The following is a 21,493-nucleotide window of genomic DNA, read 5'->3' on the forward strand; positions in this document are numbered from 1 at the left end:
ACAAGGTGTAGCAGCAGAATTTGAACCAGGCCTCACTGGTTATCAGCTTGAAGCTCTAACTATTAAGCTACTCCATCCTGTAAGGAAGGGCAATTTTTAACACAGCTTTTTATGCTGGTAAGAAACTTTGAGATGCACCCTCTTAAAAGACTAGAAAGAAACTGTCAGTAGCTGTAGTGCTGTGCACCACCATGAAAAACATCCATAGTACAATTTCTGAGTTCCTGCTTGATCAGGTCAGCCAAAAGGGGGCATGTGCTCATCGTTTAATGGTGACACCTAGTGGCCATAAGGAGTACTGATTCATGGCTCCTAGCTCTGGACTATAATTGTAATGATTGGACTAATTATGTCAGAGGGATAAATAAATAGGGTAAAACTCCTTGGGTAAATGAAGGCTCATGGAAGCAGATCTCAGACCTGGTTCTGAGTGAGCTGCTGCACAAAGAAGCAGAAGGAAACTACTAAGTTAAATTAAATAATTTGGGGATTATTACCAGTAATTGCATTTGGGTAGAGTTAACTTAGGCCTCTGGTGTGGCTGACCCCAATAATTCCGCATCTGGTAACTGCCTGGAGAGCATCTTCAAACAGCAACACAGCAAGACCTGTCATGCAGTTTCAAAACCAATTAGTATTTCTGGGCTGTAACAACCACATTATTCATATTTTTGAGGGCAGTAAAATTGATCAGCATATCTGAGTCAGTGAATTTGGCTAATCCAAGTAACTCAAGTCACACACCCAAACTATTTTGCCTCGAGCAAATCCTACTTCTAAAATAAGCACAGAGAAGCCAAAGAAATTCAGGGATGCATCATAGCAATAGACAGAAAAAAACATGAGAAACTCAATCTACAGCTTGAAAGAGTCTAAAATAAGCCATTGGCCTGAGAGGTTGAGCACCACAACAAAGAAGCAAAAGAAATACTACTCTAATCATTATGGAAACCAATGAGGGTTGGTGGGGGAGAGGAAAATCACAAAAATCCATTGTGTAAACTCTTTGATGCTGAAGTACTCCTTCTGCAAACGTCATCATATTGTCTGCTCACCGAACAGAAACCATAGTTTTCCTGGAATCTCAAAGTCCATCTGAAAATTTTCTGGCTTTCCTTATTAATCCATGCTATTCCTCTTGTTAATAGCTAAGCACGGTGTGTTCTCACACAAGACAAAATTGCATAGTGTTTCTAGCAATGCTTATTTCATTAATTTTTTTCACAGAAAAATATGAAAGGGGTTTGAAGTAAAGTATGAAGAGGGAATATAGAAGTGCCTAGGGCAGTTCTTCCCAACCCGTCCATCAACAGACTCTTGAATTTTGAGGATGTCAATAATGAATATACTTTAGATCAGGGATGGACAACCTCAGTCCTTGAGGGCTGCAACCCAGTTGGGTTTTCAGGATTTCCCCAATGGCTATGCATATAAATTAACCTATTGAGTATACACTTATATCTAGTTACAACACTTATTACTACAACAGTAACTGTTCTTAACTTTTTTTTTATCTGTACAAAATACTTTATTAAATTTCTATAAACATGTAAAAGTCTCCTATCCTCAATATCAATCACACACTCTCCCCATACATTCCAATCTAACTTAAAACAATTCTTCATACATTTCCTCTACTGCTAGAGATTCCCTTCCTACAAACCAGTATCCAAAACAGTTCTTTATACAGTCCTTAACTTTTTATATAGTTCAACAGTTTTTATTGATAAACCAGCATGTTGACCAAATCCATCTATATCAATACAGCATACAAGGAATCTCAGGAACATGCCATATAAGAGCAACAAACCATTGGCACAGAAATAACAATTTTCTCCCCTCCCCATCCATCTCTCCCCCCCCCCCCCCCCATCCCTAGGAGAAATAAACACAGCCTTAAACCATAAACAAGAATCATAGTATAAGCCAGACAAACAGGCCACTGACTCAAAAAGGCAATAACAATAAAATCTTATGAACCTTGATCCAAACCAACTGAGCATTCCTCTCTCCTTCCCTCTCCCCCCTTTATCTCTACAGGACTCCCCCCACCCGTGCCCCAAGAGGTCTGGACTCATGACCCCCCCCCCCCCCAGAGCAGTGGATAGAAAGCAATTTACCCCACTCTAAGCCCTCCCCTTCCTCCCCCCTACAGTCTCGCTGACAGCTCAACAGGTTCAAAATAAGACTTCTTCCTCTTGATGACAAAGAGACCAAGTAGGGACTCCAAATTTTCAAAAAACGAGATTTACGTTTTAAGGAACCTTTTACTTCCCTTGCCTCCCAAGATACTAACAGGTGTACCATATTAAACCAATGCCAAAACTCAGGCGGGGAGTCAGAAGTCCAGGTCTGCAAAATACACTTCCTCGCCAGTAAACACAGCTTACAAAACATCAGTCTGTTCTCTGCTGCAGGGCCTCGAAAGTCCCCCGGGCAATCCAGCACTAACTGGAGTGGAGAGCTGGTGATCCTACAAGAAAAAATTGATGCCAAGTAGTCAGTAATCTGGCGCCAAAATCGCCTTATCTCCACACATCCCCAAAACGCATGGAAAAAAGTGTTGTCCGCTAATTTACACTTTAAAACAAGTTGGCGATGGAATACCTCCCGCCCGAAAAAGCTGAACCTGGGATAAATAAGATCTGTAATAGACACGAAAAGAGCACTCCCTATAAATAGTACTGCTAGTAAGGTGTGGGATACTCTTAATAGAAGCCAAAAAGTCCCACGAGTCCAACTTCTTCCCCACGTCCTGTTCCCATTTAAGTTTGATTTCATCTACCCCTCTGATTTTCCAGAACTGCCATGAGGCCTTATGCAACTCGGATATCATGGGGGCACCCTCAGCAACTGTCTCAAAAAAGTCTTGAAGCTTGCCCTCACTCTGGGTCCCCAGAGCCCCCATCGACAGGGACTGATTGTAATGTTTGACCTGACAATATGCAGAAGTGTCTCCCCATCTAATACAGTCTGGGCCTTTTAATTGATCCAAAGACTTCAACCCTCCCTCCATATCTAGGATATGTTCCAAGGTTCTCAATCCCGACCGCTCCCACTAAATGAAAGTCGGATTATCCAATCCTGGGGGAAAAGCAGGGTTTCCTCTTATAGGTAGCAGTTCATTGACTTATGGGTCCCCTCCTAACCTTTTCACCAAAAACCTCCATACTTCCCTGAGAGGGCCTAAGAGCAAGCTATTCCTAAAATATCTAGGAATCAAAGATCTCTCCGCATGCAGTACAGATAACAAGTTATATGGGGCAAAGTATGCCAACTCGAGTGCAAGAGGTGTAAAGTAACTAGAGGAGTAGAGCCAATCTCGAACATGACGTAAGAGACATGCAATATTGTAAAGTCTCATATTGGGAAGACCCAACCCACCTTGAGACCAGTTACCCATCAAATGAGAAAAGCGTAGCTTTGCTTTCTTCTTAGCCCAGCAGAACTGCGAAACGAGATGACTGAAGCGCTGCAAGTTCTTTTGTAATAGCCGCAGTGGCAAAATTTGTAACATGTACAGCCATCTAGGAAAAATTACCATTCGCAAAAGGCAGATGTGCCCAATCAAAGGAAAGGGTAACGCTTGTCACTTCTCCAACTGCTGCTGAGTATTAAGTAGCATCTGGGTCACATTAAGCTGGTATAACTCCCTGACCTCCGAGGAAAGAAGTACACCCAGGTACTTGAAGGATCATTCTACCCACCGCAAAGCAAACTGCCCAGGCCAAGAGCGCATAATCTCTAGGGAGCTAGCCAATGCCTCTGATTTATCCAAATTTAACCTGAACCCCGCGAAGTCACCAAATTCTCGAAAAGACTCCAAAAGTGCCCCCAATGAAACCTGCGGGTTGGTGAGAACAACCAAAAGGTCATCCGCAAAAGCTGCTAACTTGAAGTACTCCCCATTGATATCTACCCCTTGTATATCCACATTAGAATGAATATCCCGAATGAGGGGGTCTAAGTAAAGAACAAAAAGGAGTGGAGATAATGGGCAGCCCTGCCTAGTCCCACATCTGATCAAAAAGTCATTAGAAAGTTGGCCATTGACCATCACCCTCGCCTGAAGAGAGGCATACAAAACCTTGAGCGCTTCTATGAACCACCCTGTGAAGCCATATAATACCAGGGTTGCAAATAAAAACTCCCACCGAGCACGGTCGAAAGCCTTCTCGGCATCAAAACTTATCGTTATTGCGGGTTTCTAGTGTAATTTCACCCATTCCAAGGAAGCTAATATACGTCTAAGATTTCTAGTGACAGAACGATTCTTGACAAACCCCACTTGTGAGTCATGAATAATATGAGGTAGCACCCGACTCAACCTGTTAGCCAAGATCTTGGCAAACAGCTTCACTTCATAATTCAGAAGGGAAATCAGTCGATATGATGCAGGCAAAGTGGCGTCCTGACCCGGTTTGGGCAGGGCCACGACCTGCGCTACATTCAGATGTTGTGGCAAAGAGCCCTCACCTACCCAAGTGTTGAAAACTTTTGTTAAAGGTTCAACAATTGCTTCCCCCATTTGTAAAACTCGGCTCGAAGCCCATCAGGACCCGGGGCCTTACCCAACAGATTGCCCCATACACCTCGTCGGGATGAATAGGCGCATTCAAGGCTTCTCTATTCGAGGGATCAATACTAGGAAGATTTAGGCCCTCCAAATATAAACGACTCAGGAGATCATCCAACTTCTGTGGAGTATACAAAGTTTGATAGAAGGATTTGAAAACATCACATATTGTTGCATTCGAGTGCACCATCTTCCCTGTTGAATCCTCAATTGTAACAATAGTCCTAGACGCCTGTTTTCGCGCAATCGAGCCAACAATTTCCCATTTTTACTACAATGCTTGTAAAGTTGATATCTAGTTGATTTAGCTGCGCGTTCATGTATCAAAGAATTCAAAGCTGTTTGTATTGACAATAGTTCCCTCTTGAGAGAGGCAGTCGGGCGGTCCCCAAATTGTTGACATAGTTTCACAATTTCCTTTTCTAAACGAAGAATTTCTCTATCCCTGGCTTTTCTTCAGTGATTGGCATAGCTAATAACTGACCCTCGAAGAACCACCTTAGCAGCCTCCCAAAATAGGACTACATCCGTCGCAGAAGATTGACTAAAGTGCCTATAGTCAAACCAACTGGCTAGCAAACTCTCCTTAAATTTCACATCATGATACAAATAACAGGGAAAAGCCCAAGCCTTTAGGGACACCCCCTGACCTCCCGGATTCCAGTCTAGCCAGACCACCGTGTGGTCTGAGATCACGTACGGGATAATCTGAGCTTCCACTACATCAGTGAACAGTGATCGGTAGACCTTGACTGGGTTTAATGCGCTCTAGACAGGTGTGTGTAGTCTCTTTCCGAAGGGTGTAAAACTCTCCACACATCCAAAAGATCCAACAAGGGGCAGAGGGAGCATGGAACGAACGAAGGACAGGCGCGTGCGGCACCCCCCCCCCAGCGGCATGCACCCGGGGGGGTTCTTTCGTGGGGGGGGTGTCTTTTCGCCGGGGGGGGGGTCGCACTGCATACGGGGGGGGGGGGGCGCTGCACCCAGGGGGACGCATCGGCGATCCGCTTCAGGTGTCAGCCCCCCTAGGAACGCCACTGCACAGCACACAGAACAGAAATAACTTCTACCTACTTCTAACTTGCCTTGAGCTCAGATCTGGAGAAAAGCAGATAATTAAATCTATACAATAAATTGGCAAGGATGCATCCGATTCCTAGGTTTGCATCTTGACAGTTCAGTGACTTGTTAGGATCTGAGTATAGTCATGTGATATGCTTATCAGAATCCACAAGATGCACTGGGGCAGCATAATGCAGTAATATTAGTCACAGGAGTTGCAGAATAAGTTCCTTCATTTTTCTCCCCCCCCCCCTCCCCCCCACCTGCATCTACCTTTGTGCAGGTATGTACCAGGCAATTTCATAACTGCCTACTTGAGCATGTAAAATGCCCTTCTACATGCATAAGTTGCTTTTAAAGTTACCTTCGGATTGATCTCATCAGGTCTTCGTTTGATTGGTTCCTTTTTTCTGGCATAAATCCCTGGTATGGAAACCTGCCCACCCTGTAAAGGATGCATGTGGTTCCACAACTCAGGAATTATTTCTTGCACTTAATGGAGCCATCCACAGGTTTGAGTGTTAGAGCTGGATTGCAACAGCATGAGTAAATATTTTAAAAAACACACACACAAAAAAAGGACAGGCATTCTTTTGGTCAAAAAAGGGGGGTGTAGGTGTGGGTCTGGCTTTTTTTTTCTTAGATAATTTTCAAAGGAGAAGCACAAAGTAAAAAGAAATACCCACAAACTTTGTAGCTATGCAAGCAGTAGGAAAACTGCCCCCATGGTGTCACCTGCATCAGAAATGAATAATTCCAAAAATGTAGAAAAAAAGAAACCTAATATCAACAAACATAGCAAGAACTTTGGCCGATAGAATAAAAAGTCATGTCATCTCAGGAAAGACAGTAGGAGTCTTTGATCCAAATGGATTATCTTTGTACATTTAGGATTAAGTTGTCTAAGAATGGAAAAGAGTGCCTGCCTAAAAGCAGTACATCTAAATTATACTGTAGAAAGATAAACATATGAATCCCAAAAAGACTCCTGGCATGGATACCTGGTGTGTCCGATGTAAATGGTTCTTCTAACCTACTGCTTGCTGATGTAGTGCTGGAAGAAGATGCTGTTTGTCAGCTTGTCAGGTTACCTACACCTCCCTACTCCTCTTGGGTACCTGCTGAACAGACCTGAAGGGGCTTTTCTCAACTCTGCTCTCTACTAGTAAATCAGCTAGGATAATTTTCCTCAAGAATATTAAAAGAGTAGTCTAGTTTTGTTTAAGTACATGTGGAGGGGCATTTTCGAAAGGGACAACCCGATCCAGGGGCAGGGAAACCCGTATTTTCAAAACAAGATGGACGTCCATCTTTCATTTCAAAAATACCGTCAGGGACGTCCAGTTTATAGCGGCCAAAGATAGGCTTGCTATTTACACAGTCCAATATGGCTGCTTAACTTAGTTGGCAATGCGTTGAATATTTGTGAATATTTGTGGCTACCTGGCTATCCCCTGCTGAATGTTCACGGATAGTCGGTTAAGTGCTATTTAACCGGCCAGGAGCCATTCCTGACCAGTTAAAAAGCACTGAATATTGGCCGATTTCTCTCTCTCTCTTTTTAATTTTTTATAAGGGTGGGTATTTATCAAGATTTTGCATAGATAGAGACTGGAAGGTACATGTGTAAAAGAAAAATATAGGGCTAGATTCAATAAACAGTGCCCAAAGTTAGGATCCAGGATGATCCACGCTAAGCTGGTATTCTGTAAAGTCAACGCATGGTCAGAGATTCCATATGGACTGTTATGGAGGGCAACAGCATTAATAAACCCTGGCGTGTACCCCATCAGGTTACACGCCAGAGTTGCCCTTTATCTCCCTTACTTTTTGTTTTGACCTTAGATCCCCTTGTCAATATTTTATCAAACCCAGACATAACCGGGGTGGCCTTTCAAGCATCAGAGGTTAAAATTTCAGCCTTTGCTGATGACTTGTGCACCTGACAGATCTGCAGCGGTCTCTTGAGACACTTATGGAGCCCATTGAGGAATATGGGGATTTTTCGGGTTTTCAGTTGAATCTGCAGAAGTCCCTGACATTGGCCTCTTCGGATGCGGTTTAGCGTGGATGGGTAGGTCCTTTACCATTGCGATGGCTACATGATCTTTTCGCTATCTGGGCATTCAGCTGTCAATGTGAACGTGGGAACAATATCAACTTAATATTTCTTGCTTGATGGAGTCTACAGTGGACAGTTCATTGGGTTGGCAGCATCTGACTTTAGATTTGTATGAGCGGATCCATCTCTTCAATATGGTTGAATTCCCATGTTGGCTTTATACCTTGCAGATGCTTCCCCTTAGGTTGTTGGGAAAGGACAGCCACAGACTATATTGCCATATTTCCCGTTTCTGTTGGAGTGGTAGGTAGCCAAAGGTTCAAAGTTTTATTGGGTAATTGGAGATATGGAAGTTTAGGTTTACTGGACATTCATAGGTGTAATCAAGCCTGTCTTGCTAGGCATTTGGGTGACTGGCTTATGGGTACAGAAGATTATACTCCAGTGCAGTTGGAGGAAGAGATGTTCACTCCTTGGCATTTCCATTTTTTGCTGCAGGCTCCCAGGAAGGCTCTTCCCTCAGGAGTACAAGGCAATATTTTGTTACTTCCCCTTAGGAAACTTTGGAAGGAGCTTACTGGCTATTGGGGATTGTCTCCCCATAATTTTGAAATGCTCTCAACAACATAAGTACATAAGTACATAAGTAGTGCCATACTGGGAAAGACCAAAGGTCCATCTAGCCCAGCATCCTGTCACCGACAGTGGCCAATCCAGGTCAAGGGCACCTGGCACGCTCCCCAAACGTAAAAACATTCCAGACAAGTTATACCTAAAAATGCGGAATTTTTCCAAGTCCATTTAATAGCGGTCTATGGACTTGTCCTTTAGGAATCTATCTAACCCCTTTTTAAACTCCGTCAAGCTAACCGCCCGTACCACGTTCTCCGGCAATGAATTCCAGAGTCTAATTACACGTTGGGTGAAGAAAAATTTTCTCCGATTCGTTTTAAATTTACCACACTGTAGCTTCAACTCATGCCCTCTAGTCCTAGTATTTTTGGATAGCGTGAACAGTCGCTTCACATCCACCCGATCCATTCCACTCATTATTTTATACACTTCTATCATATCTCCCCTCAGCCGTCTCTTCTCCAAGCTGAAAAGCCCTAGCCTTCTCAGCCTCTCTTCATAGGAAAGTCGTCCCATCCCCACTATCATTTTCGTCGCCCTTCGCTGTACCTTTTCCAATTCTACTATATCTTTTTTGAGATACGGAGACCAGTACTGAACACAATACTCCAGGTGCGGTCGCACCATGGAGCGATACAACGGCATTATAACATCTTTTTTTCCATGCTTTTTGGGAATGTTTAAAAGTCCATTTTTTTTTTTTTGGATACAGGTCGTCCACTATTTGGAATCCCTATTGGGGTCTGCTATTACCTTTGTTAGCAGCAGGTTTGTTGCTGGATAAATATGAAGTATTTTCATTGCAGAACGGGTGGTGGCCATTTGTTTATCTGAAAGGCGGCTCTTTTAGGTTAAAACAAAATCTGTTCTAAAGGTTTGGACAGTCCCTGACTCACTGCCTTTGGTATTAACCCCCAGTGATACTCCATTTGATGACTAGGTTTTTCCATTTTTCTGTTATGAGGAATACTTTTATTTAATGATTATTTCTTGTATCTGTTTTGCACGATAGCTTCCCTATCTTAATGGAATTCCACTTCCCCTTTGTGTTATAAATGTACTATTTCATATTGTTTTCAGTATTGTAAACCGCCCTGACCTGTCTGTTCAGATAGGGCGGTATAGCAAATTTTAATAACCATAAACACCTTATTGGGGATGGCGGAGTATGTTACATAATATCATGCTTCTGAAGAAAAGGAGGGTCGGGCTATCCTTTAAGTGTAAGAAGCAGTTTTTATCTATTTGGGATCCACATATATATTCTCTCTCACCAAGGACTCTGAGCTTGGTCCTTAATACCTTATACCTCTTTGTATCTTTCCGGTTTGCTTTGACTGTTTGCATCCTCTGCTTACTGTATTTTATTGGTTTGTTTGTTAATTTATTTTTATTTTGGGGGGAAAGGAGAGGGGTGAGAAACAGGTGAGGGGGGGTGTACATTGTGTTAGGGTACATTCTGCTGGTGTGGAGGTGTGCAGGTGTGGCTATAAGTAACCAAGCCCTCCTCTGATTCATCTTGTTTGTATCCTTTTACACCCTGATTCAAGTGTGATTGCTTATTGTTTATGGTGTTTGTTAAATAATGGAATTTTCAATAAAAAAAGATGTAAATTACTTAGTTACTCTACAACACTGCTAATTAGTTTACGCATTGATCTGGGATCCATGCCCAAATGTGGGCAACCTATACAGAATCCAGGGAATAATGCCAAATACTAGAGCTAGAGAAACACCAATATTGCTTTTTGAAAGCAGCCATAGTTTTTCTCATGAACATTTTGGTAGATTTCAAGGATATAGGAAAAGGTTCCCAGTGTATTTATTTTTATTTTTCAGTTCCTGCTCCCAAACCTATGTTATTATGTTTGAAAGACTAAATTGCGTATCGTCTGCAAACTCTGACTTAAATTGCTATCACAGGGCCATACCACAGAAATAAAATCCCACCACAAACTGTCAGAGGAATGCATTGACATGCAGTTACCATTCTTTAGTTTCTGACACTTTTTATGATTCTGCAAGGTTTGATTTGCTGTTTAAGGAGTCAACTCCAAAGAAATAGGAGTTCTCTAGTCTGGCATGGGAAGAGCACTTTCCAGTCTCCGAGATTTTAAGTGCTTAGTACTGCATGCCGCTGGATGAATTCCATTTACTTCATGCTGGGCTATGTTGATTAATAATTTTGGATAGGCAGTTTGGATCCATTTGGTGGCTCAAAGATCCTTTTTTAACCCAGGACAGCAAAACTTTTCTTTTTTTTAACAATTACCTGTTTAGAGTTACTCTGCATCACATATTTGAGTTCTCTGGAAATGGTTCATTCTAATTAAGGAGTCTTTTTACTAAAGTGTTAACATGGAAATTAGGGTGGGGCTCGGGAGGGGGAGCTGCGGCCAAGGAGGGGGGACTCGGGGTGTGGGGAGCTGCTGCCAGGCCCAGGTCTGAGTCTGGACTTGGGTCCGGGCGGCAGGTTTGTTTTCTCCTTTGGTTTCTGCCGAAGCCGAGCAGCCAATTTCAGTTGCAGATCCTGGTTTTGGTCAGGCTCTACTGCAAAGTGCCAATGGAAGGAAATTTCTATACAGAATGGGCCAAATTCTATACATGGCGCCTTAAAAACTGGCACCAAAAAACCCCACAGTTTGCATGATTCTATAAACTATGCCTAAAGTTACGCATAGTTTATAGAATATGAGCACGCATCATGCTTGCAGCTAAAATTTAGGCGCACTCATTTAGGCCACCTAAAACCAAGCCTAAATACCTGCGCTTAAGTTAGGAGCGGGGGATCAAATGTATTCCATAACAGTGCACATAGATTTTGAAACGCCCACAAGCCACCCATTCCACGCCCATGGCCACACCCCCTTTTGACTGTGTGCATGAGAATTTACATGCCCTGCATTACAGAATACTTCCAGAAAGTTGTGCATGTAAATTCTAATTAAAAGCCAAGTAGTGCTGCTAATTGTTTGTTAAGTACCAATTACCGTTGCTGATTGGCTTGTTAATCAACTATGTTGTTCGCGCAATTTGTTCGCACAGCCAAATTAGCAAGCACAACTTAAGGTGCCATATAAAGAATTTGGGGGAATGCATAAGAAGGTGGCATATCTCATAGGAGCGGGCTGTGTTTTGCAACGACATGTCAACAATATATCCTGTATCGTTGCAAGTTGTTAACAAAAACAAGGAGAAAAAAACACAGCATTTTTTTTTTCATTTGCTGATAATAGAATGCACTCTTTTCAAAGACTGCACACTCTGCAAAGACCATGCTCTCTCAAGAGGAACTGAAAACAAACAAAACGAACATTCCCAGAAACAGCATGGGAACCACAAAAGGAACATTTTCCGGCTGCCCGTCCCTAATGTCTCATCCATTGGCAACTTCATAAATGCTGCAACATTGCAGGATAAGACATTCACATTCCAACCAATAAAAAGCTGGATGCAAGAAAAAGGGACATAGTGGAGAAGACGAAAAATACGTGAACAACTGATAATAGAGGTATCAATGCCGAGTGCTTATTCTATGAATCGTATGGAAAGAGAGATCCTCAAGTACCAAGAAATGCATTCGGAGACTGAGAAAATGTGGCAGAAAAATACAGAAATATTTCCCAGTGTTTTAGATGCCACAGACATGATTAAAAGGAAATTTCAAGCACACCTTGATAGCTTACATATACACGTCAGCTCTTATGAACTCCAGAAGGAAACTGTCTTTAGCACAAAGCAAGTCCTATGGTGAGCATTATCCGTAAATCTGAGAGACTGACATCATACTCTACACATCCTGGCTTGAAGTAAGGTTTATTACTATCATGGTATGTGCAAAACTCTCCCATTTGGGGAGAAACACGTGGCTTTCCCGTTTGTAATCCACAGACAAAACCGTAATTGGAAAACATGGCACCCCAGGTAGTCTCTTCCAATGGAACAGCCAGCTGGAAGTTCCCCTCAGATGATGCAACCAAGGCCCTGGCCAATGACAGCAAGTGCTAACGATGGTGGTAGCATGGCACTCTGGCATCCCCCTCAATTTGGTGGCCACGCCTTCAGACACCTCATCCATGGGTTCTGTGCACTCATAATGAACATTTGAAGCCCACATGCAATAATATTTTCAGGCTTCTTAACTTACTGTATGTTACCCTTAAACAAACACCATTGGGCCAATATTCAAAGCAGGTTATGCATTGATCAGTGGGTGACAAACTCATAACTTGCATATTCATTGATTTTTAGATGTTGCAAGGATAACACTAAATGGCCCAATATTATCCATTTTTAAGGGGCCTGATTAGGGGAGGGCACAGGCAATGCCAGAAATTATTCATTTAGCAGTATTGTTCAGCAACTAAATAGTTAAGTAACCCAGTAAGTTTAAGCCTGCCAAATAACAGGTAATGCTGGAATGCTCACGACTCAACAACTGTATTTAAGAAAGGGGAAGGAACTTTTGGATTTAGCTCACATCTTTTCTTTCAGTAGTAGCTCAAGGTGAGTTACATTCAGGTACCGTAGCAATTTTCCTGTCCTAAGTTTGTACCTGGGATAAAGGATGGCTAAGTGATTTGCCCAATATCACAGGGAGCCACAGTAAGTGTCCCTGGTACTTGGCCCACTGCTCTAACCATTAGGCTACCCCTCCACTCTTATATGGATAGTGGCAGTAAATATGTATTAAGTTAAGCAAGGGTGCCAGCACTTAAGACGGTGGCCATGTTGGCTTAATATCAGATCAGTATAAGTTAGTGAACACTTGCAGAGAGGGAGAAAGAGGGAAGCACGTCTTGTTTTAATTTTACTCTAGAAAGTGCCTTCTCTGGGACCAAGGATGTAATCTGTGATACCATTTCCAGAAACAACATGTATAGGTATTACATGTCCAGGAAAGATGGCCAACACTGGCACTACCCAACAATTATGAAATCTGAAGACTAATTGGTTTTGCTATGTGCTTATAAATATTTGAAATTCTACAGCAATAGTTAGCACTGATATAAAACACATGTGATATTTCCAGCACCTAGTAATGAATGCAGTAACTGCTAAACTGCTGGGTTTGGATATACATCCAAGACACGCACTCTGTTTCTTAGATGAGCCACTTTTTCCTTTTCTTAAATCTTAGACATTGCCTTGGTTTGGTGGATACCCCGGCCTAAGTTTACACAGTTGTATAACATGTCTCGCATTGGAGACAAACAGCAGGGGCTGCCAAAAAGATACATCTTACAAAACTCTCAAAGCACCAGAAGAAACTATCCATTTCATCATTACAGGGATCATATTGTTTAGAGCACAATCAGCCTTTCCAGCATTCATTTGGCAGAACTGATCACAAGATGCCTGTTGGATCTTGATCTCATACAGATTATTTGGCCACTTTGGATGACTGGCAATGTTGCCTCTCAGGCACCAATGCACAAATCTTACCGTGCTGTTAACGTTTGCTTTAGACTGGTTGTGGTCGGTCTAAAACAAATGTTATTTAGCCAGAAATGCACAAAGGGATTTTCCGTGGCTCTAACGTGTGCCATTAGCGGCCACTGAGAACCCCATGCAAATGTATTACAATCAGCTCATTAGTATTCTAATGAGCATTCCAGGCGATGCACAGTTCCAGAGCAATCATAAAATCCAAGCCAGATTTTATAGCTGCTCTGGATCTGTCGGAGAGGGGGGAAATGCACTGCTTAGTACTAGGATAAGCAGCATAAAATGTATTTTACTGTTTTGGGATCTTGCCAGTCCTTGTAATCTGGATTGGTCACTGTTGGAAACAGGATGCTGGGCTTGATGAACCTTTGCTCTGTCCTAGTATGGCAACGCTTATGTTCTTAAGCACAAGCAGATAGCTGCAAAAGTTGTCTGCTTGTGCTCCCTACCTCTCCCCTCCCAACAATTCCCTAGTAGTCCAATGTACCCCGCACCCCTCGTACCTCCTTACCCACCCCCCTGCACAAGCAAAAATGACCCTCTCCTCCCGCACCAATCAAGAATGGCCCTGGTGGCCTAGTGACTCCCCCCCCCCCCCCCACCACCCTACACCAATCAGGAATGGCCCTGGTGGCCTAGTGACCCCCCATCCCATCCCATACCTTCTTGGAAAAAGGAGGGCAGTAGCAGCACCTCCTCCCTCGGGTGTCACCTCTTCCAAAATGGTGGCACTCAGCTCCTGCCCAGTGCATTCTGGGATGCATATGTTACTTAGAACCACATAGTGCATCCCAAAATGCACCAGGCAGGGGCTGGGCACCCCCATTTTGGAAGAGGTGATGCCCAAGGCAGGAGGGAGGTGGTGTTGCTCCTACCCTCCTGCCTCCAACCTTTTAAGAAGGTATGGGATAGATCGGGGAGGAGAGGGGGGTCACTAAGCCCATTCTTGATTGGTGGGGGGGGGAGGTTGAAATGGTGTGGGGGGAGTCACTAGGTCACCAAGGCCATACTTGATTGGTGTGGGGGGATGGGAGGGTGCGGGGGAGTCACTAGGCCACCAAGGCCATTTTTTCTTGGTGTGTGTTGGGTGAGGGGGGGGGTCGGCGGGGGCTCTCGGGGGCGGATTGGGTCTGCATCAGAGCTGTCAAATGCATTTGACAGCTTGCAGTTGCAAACAGCGACCGATGCACAAAGGGGGATCTATGCAGCTCATTTGCATGCAATCCCCTTTGTGAATTGGTCGCTGTTTGCGACTCACTAAATTTTACGGCTGCCTTTGTGCATCGGGTCCTCAGTAAGGTGACCCTATATCCCGCATTTGAATAGAATGTTTCTTATTTTGGTTAAAGGAGATTGCTTTTCACTGATTTGCAAATATTTGTCCAGTTCCAAACATTTCCATGCAGCTTTAAGCTGCATTCTTCTTTCTAAGCATATTTCTAAAAACATTTCTTGAAATTGCATTTGAGTGTTGTCTACTATATTTCTAAATATTACCTGGTACTGCTCAGTTTCACTTTTCATATAACAGTGGCCATTAGTCTGACAGTTAGTAGCAAGTTAATTAGATTTTACATGGCTTTGATTTGCAGTCAGAAATATAGCAAGACAATGATGTCTTATAAAACAATCTAAGAAGAAAGAAAAAGATTAAGGAATTTTGTAAGTATTAATATAGTCAGCTTTGAAAATGTATTTTTCTCTGTCTTCTTAGTTATATTTGAGATACGTGTGAACTACACCAAAAGAAATGCTTTCCTAGATTCAACAAATAAAACACTGAGACCGCAATGAGATCAAGTTTTCCACAGAAATCACGGCAACAAATATAAGGGCCCTTTTATTAATCTGCAGTAATTGGCAACACCAGTGGTGGCCCTACCATTAGACCATCTGAGGCAGAGGCCTCAGGCAGCACTCTTCCTGGCGCGGCATCTCCCCCTTCCTTCCTGCACCCCTTTCCCAGAGTTTACCTTCTTTTCCCATTTTCCAAAAGGTGGCGGGGGCAGCAATTCCCATACGCTGCTCTGCTACCGGCACAACCTCTTCTCTTTACTGTGGCCCACCTCTCTGATGTAACTTCATGCTTCCTCAGAGCTGAGCCGCAATACTAGAGAAGAGTCTGGTGCCGGCGGCACAGGGCAGTATATGAGAATCACTGCCGCCACCTTTTGGAAAATGAGAAAAAAGTAAACTCGGGGAAGCAGGTGGAGGAAGGAAGGGGTAAGATGCCAGACCGTGGCCCAGGGAAGGGGAGGGGGCAGCATCTCAGCCCTATCTCAGGCAGCATCTTGCCTTGGGCCGCCCCTGGGCAACACTAGCACATGGTCATTAATTTAAAAGATAGAAAATCGGCCATTTTACTGCTGTAGTAAAAAGGGCCTTAGTGTGCAAGAAAAACCCATGCAAAAGCACACTAAGGCCATTTTTTACCATAGTTTAGTAAAAGGACTCCAGAGTAGATTCCTTTCTTAAATCAAACTACAAGAAACTACTATAAAAGATTCTCCATAGAATAGCCATTGTCCTTCCATATTCTTTTCAGCAAAACAAACCTGGCAAAGAGACAAAGATTCTTCACTCTCCCAAAATATTGTGGAAAATGTAGTAGGCCAGATATAATACAAGTTTAATGGAAAATAAAGATTGTTCTTTGGTGGGGGAGGAGGAGATGATATGGGACAGTCTATCTGAAACTCTTTGAAAATGTGACCATATCTCCAGAAGGGAAAAATGTCTTGGCAAACAGTAGTAAGTTATGAATTAAGGGATCTTTTTACTAAGCTGCGTTAGTAGACCCAGATAACTGAAAAGAAATCAACTTTGATACTCACATTTATTTCCAGTGGTACAGCGCTCCCAGGCTGGCTGCACTAGAACCGTACTCTATTTTGCATAACTGTTCATCACTTACACTAAAGCTGAAGCTGATATGGGAAATAAAAACTCAGGTTCCTCATATTATAGTACAACAAATAGTAACCAGTGTTCAATAAGTCTTGTTTCGTTGGTTGTTTTTTTTTTTTATTATTATTACCTTCCATGCCAAGGAATTCTCTGTAACATATTTAATCAAATTTAAAGTAGTAACCCTAATCTTTAGAACCTTAGAAGAAGACACCCATTTTCCCTGGGATTCTATATATTGTGCCGAGATTTCTGCGTGGAAATCAAAGCGTATTCCATAACAATGCACATAAGCTAATTGGTTAACAAGCTAATCAGCATTGATAACTAGATGCTAACAACCAATTACCAGCATTAATTGACATTAATTAGAATTTATGTGCAGAACTGTCTAAGCATATTCTGTAACGTGGTGCGCACAAATTCTAAATTGCGTAGTTGAAAAGGGTGCGTGGCCATGGGCAGGTCCATGGATGTTTCTAAAATCTACGTGCGTTGTTATAGAATACACCTGCTCCACACATAATTTAGGTGTCGGGATTTACACCAAGTTTTACTCGGCGCAACTGCCCACGACTAAATTTAGTTACGCTGAGCAGTGCTCGGCATATTCTACATACCGCGTGGAAATTTAGACTTATTCTATCAAGTATGCCTAAATTAAGGCATACTTTATAGAATACGCTGAGGCAAATTTCATTTTGCCTCTGTCTTTTTTAGCATAATATATAGAATTTAGTCCTTTATTTTAGATCTGTGCTTCCCTTGTATATGCTATCAGTGTATAAAAAAAACCCCATTGTGTTCTTCAGTTAGCTAATAAAGGGGTCTTTTTACTAAGCTTCAGTAAGCACTAACACGCATTTACTGCAAATAAAAATGGCTTACCGCGGGACAGGATTGGAGGATGGAGAATGCACATTTCTATGCTAATCAGCACATTTATATTACCATACATTGATTGGCTCAGGATTAGCATGTGAGCCCTTACCACCTACAAAATAGGTGGCAATAAGTGCTCATGTGCTAATCCTACATAATAAAACACACCTCCAACATTCTGAAGCTGACTGCATGGCTGAGGCATTCCTGCTCTCTGTATCCATCTCCTGAATTGACATCACGTACTTCCAGGTTCGTCACAAGCAGAAGTGACCAACCACATGAGGTTTCTCGGCTTCAGAATGTTGGAGGTGCATTCTATTAAATAGGATTGGTCAGTTCCTTGAAGCACAGCCAGAGCTCAGCGTCCTGCACAGTAACACTCAGACACCAGAGAGAGAGGGGGGACCTGACACCAGAGAGGGGGGGGGGGAGGTATCTCTGTCATACACACACTCTCTCTCTCTCACAGTCAATGTCTTTCTCTTTCTCTCTCTCACTCTCACACACTCCATGTCTCACACTGTATCACATTCACTCTCTTTGTGTCACACAGTCACTCACACACTCTCTTGGTCTCATAAACTCAGTCTCACAGAGAGTCTGTGTCTCACACACACTCTCTCTCTCGCACACACTGTATCTGTGTGAAACACACTCTCTCTCTCTCACACTGTGTCTCACATACGCACTTGCACACACTCTCAGTCTCACACCAGGGGCGTAGCCAGACAACAGATTTTGGGTGGGCCTAGGCAAGAATTGGATGGGCACCAAGTGTTCTCCCCCCCCCCCCCCCCCCCCCCAAAAAAAAAAAAAAGATCTCAGCTGGTGGGAAAATGCTTCTTTCCACCTTGGCAGCAAGCATGCACTGAAAACTGAGCATGAGCAGGTGCCGGTGTCATGAATAGTAGCGTTTTTGTTACCATCAGGGGAAATCTTCAGCTGGCAGAGCTTGGGATTCCCACCAGTTACTACTAAACATGTGCTACTGTTGGGTGGGCCTGAGCCATAAATGGGTGGGCCCTGGCCCACCCAAGCCCACCTGTGGCTACGCCACTGTCTCACACACACACTCTCTCTCTCTCTCTCACAGACACACTCGCACCCAGACTCACTCTCTCTCTCTCACACACACACACTTGCACATTCACTCTCTCTCACACACACAGTCACTCTCACATACACTCTCTCAAACGTACACACTCCGAGGAAAACCTTGCTAGCGCCAGTTTCATTTGTGTCAGAAACGGGCCTTTTTTACTAGTATTTTATAATGGCCATGCACTATTGGCAAAATTAGCACATGTGAATCCCGTTTGCACACTTGAAACCACTGCACATTTACTCATATGTTGAAAATGAGTGGAAAAAACCCCATACTACTGTGGCTATCAAAATGGCGCCTCGGCTATTTAAAGGGTGGAGCTTTAAATAGCCGAGGCGCCATTTTGCTAGCCGGCTTCGCAGGATTTTTGAATTTGCAGCTCCCAGGGTACAGGAAGACTTTTGGATTCATGCATCAAACAACAGCGTTTCACGTTCTGAGTGCTTACTGTTGTTTTTACTGTTCCAGGTTGGACGGTGAGGACCCTTGAAAAAGCAGCAGCAAAATGGGTCCGTCGGGACCTCACTCTGAAGATATTTATGGAGCAGCGGAGCACAGACCGAACGCTGTCTAACAGAGATAAGTGATTTTTGATTTTATCATACCACATTGTCATAAGAGTTAAAGAGAGGTTTTTTTTTTAACCTATGATTACTTTTTATCTGTGTGCTAACAGTATTTTCCCGGTTGAGAGTAACTGTGCAGAGCAACAGTAGCATGAGGTTTTTTCCTCTCATTTTCAACATATGAGTAAATGTGCAGTGGTTGCAAGTGTGCAAACGGGATTCGCATCATGTTTTGTTTCACAACGAAGTTACTGTGAATCAGGATCTAATTTTAAAAATTAGCACATGGCCATTAATGTAAAAAATAGAAAGTCAGCAATTTTCTGGCTGTGGTAAAAATGGGCTTAGCATGCGAGAGAGATCCACGTTAGGGCATGCTAAGGCCACTTTTTACTGCAGCTTAGTAAAAGGACCTCAAAGACTTTTTGACAGCTCCATTGCTCACATTATTTTGACATATAGAGATCCTTGTTCGTGCTTTTACTGCAGCAAGCCCAACGCTGTAGAACAAGCTGTCTCTTGAGGTTATCATGAGGAGAATTTATAGGCTTAGGAAAAAGGCTAAGTCCTTTTATTACTTGAACATTTCAGAAAAACTGTTTCTACAAGATTTTAATTTTTATATTGTTATGTTTTTGTTCTTAGTTTATTTTTTAACTGTGCTTATGATAGTTTATGTATTTCTCTATTTTTGGATGATTTTTATTATGGATTATGTTTTTGTTGTACTCTGCTTACAGCTAATATGAATGGGCAGAATAGAAATGCACATAAGTTAATACACAAAATTTAGAAGCAAGACAAAAAGAATTCCCTGAATTGTTGAATTATAAAATCAGTCTTCAAACCTTCTCAACAAAAGCACAAAACTTCACTCACCTTTCCTTCCCGAATTACCCTGGCCTGGTGGCTTATCAGTTACTGAACCTTTAAAATTAAAAACAAGAAATAAAAAATATTATTCTCTTGTGTGCTAAACATCCATATGAATTTAAATATGCACCCACATTTTCCACATTTACCTAAGAGCATTCAAAACACATTTAGGGCCCTGTTTACCACGCAGCATTATAGGCGCATTAACCATGTACGTGCCTACAATAACCCTATAGGCGCCTACATGGTTAACACGCACGCTAAGTGTAGGCGCTAAAAACACTAACGCACCTTCATAAACAGGGCCCTTAGCTGTATATTCTATAATTGTTCATTTGTACATTTTTCACTACACACATATCTATATAATAATTTGTAACTCTGCTTCCCTGGATGGCTGGCTGGCTGGGTTTGTAACAGCATGCTGACGTCAGCTCGCCTCCAGCGTTCCCTTCCCTCTCAGTGTCCCGCCCTCGAGTAAAGACGAAATGACATCAGAGGAGGGCAGGACACTAAGAGGGAAGGCAAGGGAAGGCTGGAGGCGATGCGAGCCCAGCCTGGTGCCGCTGCAACCTCAGGTAAGATGAACGGCGTACAGGCAGGGCGGCAGGAAGGACAGATTCACTGGCCAGGAAGGAGAGGGGAGAATCGCTGGACATGGATGGGTTGGGAGGGCAGGGCAGAGGAGAATCGCTGGACATGGATGGGATGGGAGGGCAGGGCAGAGGCGAATCGCTGGACATGGATGGGATGGGAGGCAAGGGGAGAACTGCGGGACTTGGATGGGAGGGCAGGGCACAGGACAATCGCTGGACATGGAGGGGAGGATAGAATTGCGGGACACCAATGGGAGGGGAGGGCAGAGGAGAATCGCTGGATATGTATGGGAGGGGATGGGAAGGGAGGGAAGAATCGCTGGACATGGAGGGCAGGGCAGGGGACAGACGATAGCCTTGCTAGCACCTGTTTCATTTTTTAGCAAACGGGGTTTTTTGCTTGTCAGATATGTTTCAAATCAGAACAAACCAGTTAGCAAAATTCTACTCTGATGGATTGTAACCAAAGACAGTGAATACAGTGTCCTCCGCCTATATTCCTACTGGTGCATCAATTGTGAGGAGCAGGCAGGTTCTGCTGGATTCCCACAGGATCTGTTTGTCCCTTGTGATCAGGGCGTAGACTGTAGAAGTCTGCCCAGCTCTCATTTTGTTTCCAATTACCGGCGTCGCCACCCAATCTCCGCTAAGATTCCACTGAACCATTCCTTCTAAACAGGATTCCTTTGTGTTTATCCCACACGTTTGAATTCCATTACCGTTTTCATTAACAAAATAAGATTATGCTATGCCAATGCAGCCCATAAATAATCA

General features: G+C 43.2%; 1 protein-coding gene across 1 annotated transcript in view; it reads right to left on the reverse strand.

Annotated features, from left to right (window-relative positions):
* Positions 1-21,493, reverse strand: part of SMOC1 (SPARC related modular calcium binding 1) — a 410,799-nt gene that overhangs the window by 167,960 nt on the left and 221,346 nt on the right. The window contains exon 5 of the mRNA XM_030215156.1: positions 20,127-20,174. Coding sequence (XP_030071016.1) covers positions 20,127-20,174 — 48 coding nt within the window. The remainder of the gene's footprint in view (positions 1-20,126; positions 20,175-21,493) is intronic.

The sequence above is a fragment of the Microcaecilia unicolor genome, chromosome 9, assembly GCF_901765095.1.
Source record: "Microcaecilia unicolor chromosome 9, aMicUni1.1, whole genome shotgun sequence".
NCBI classification, from domain to species: Eukaryota; Metazoa; Chordata; class Amphibia; order Gymnophiona; family Siphonopidae; genus Microcaecilia; species Microcaecilia unicolor.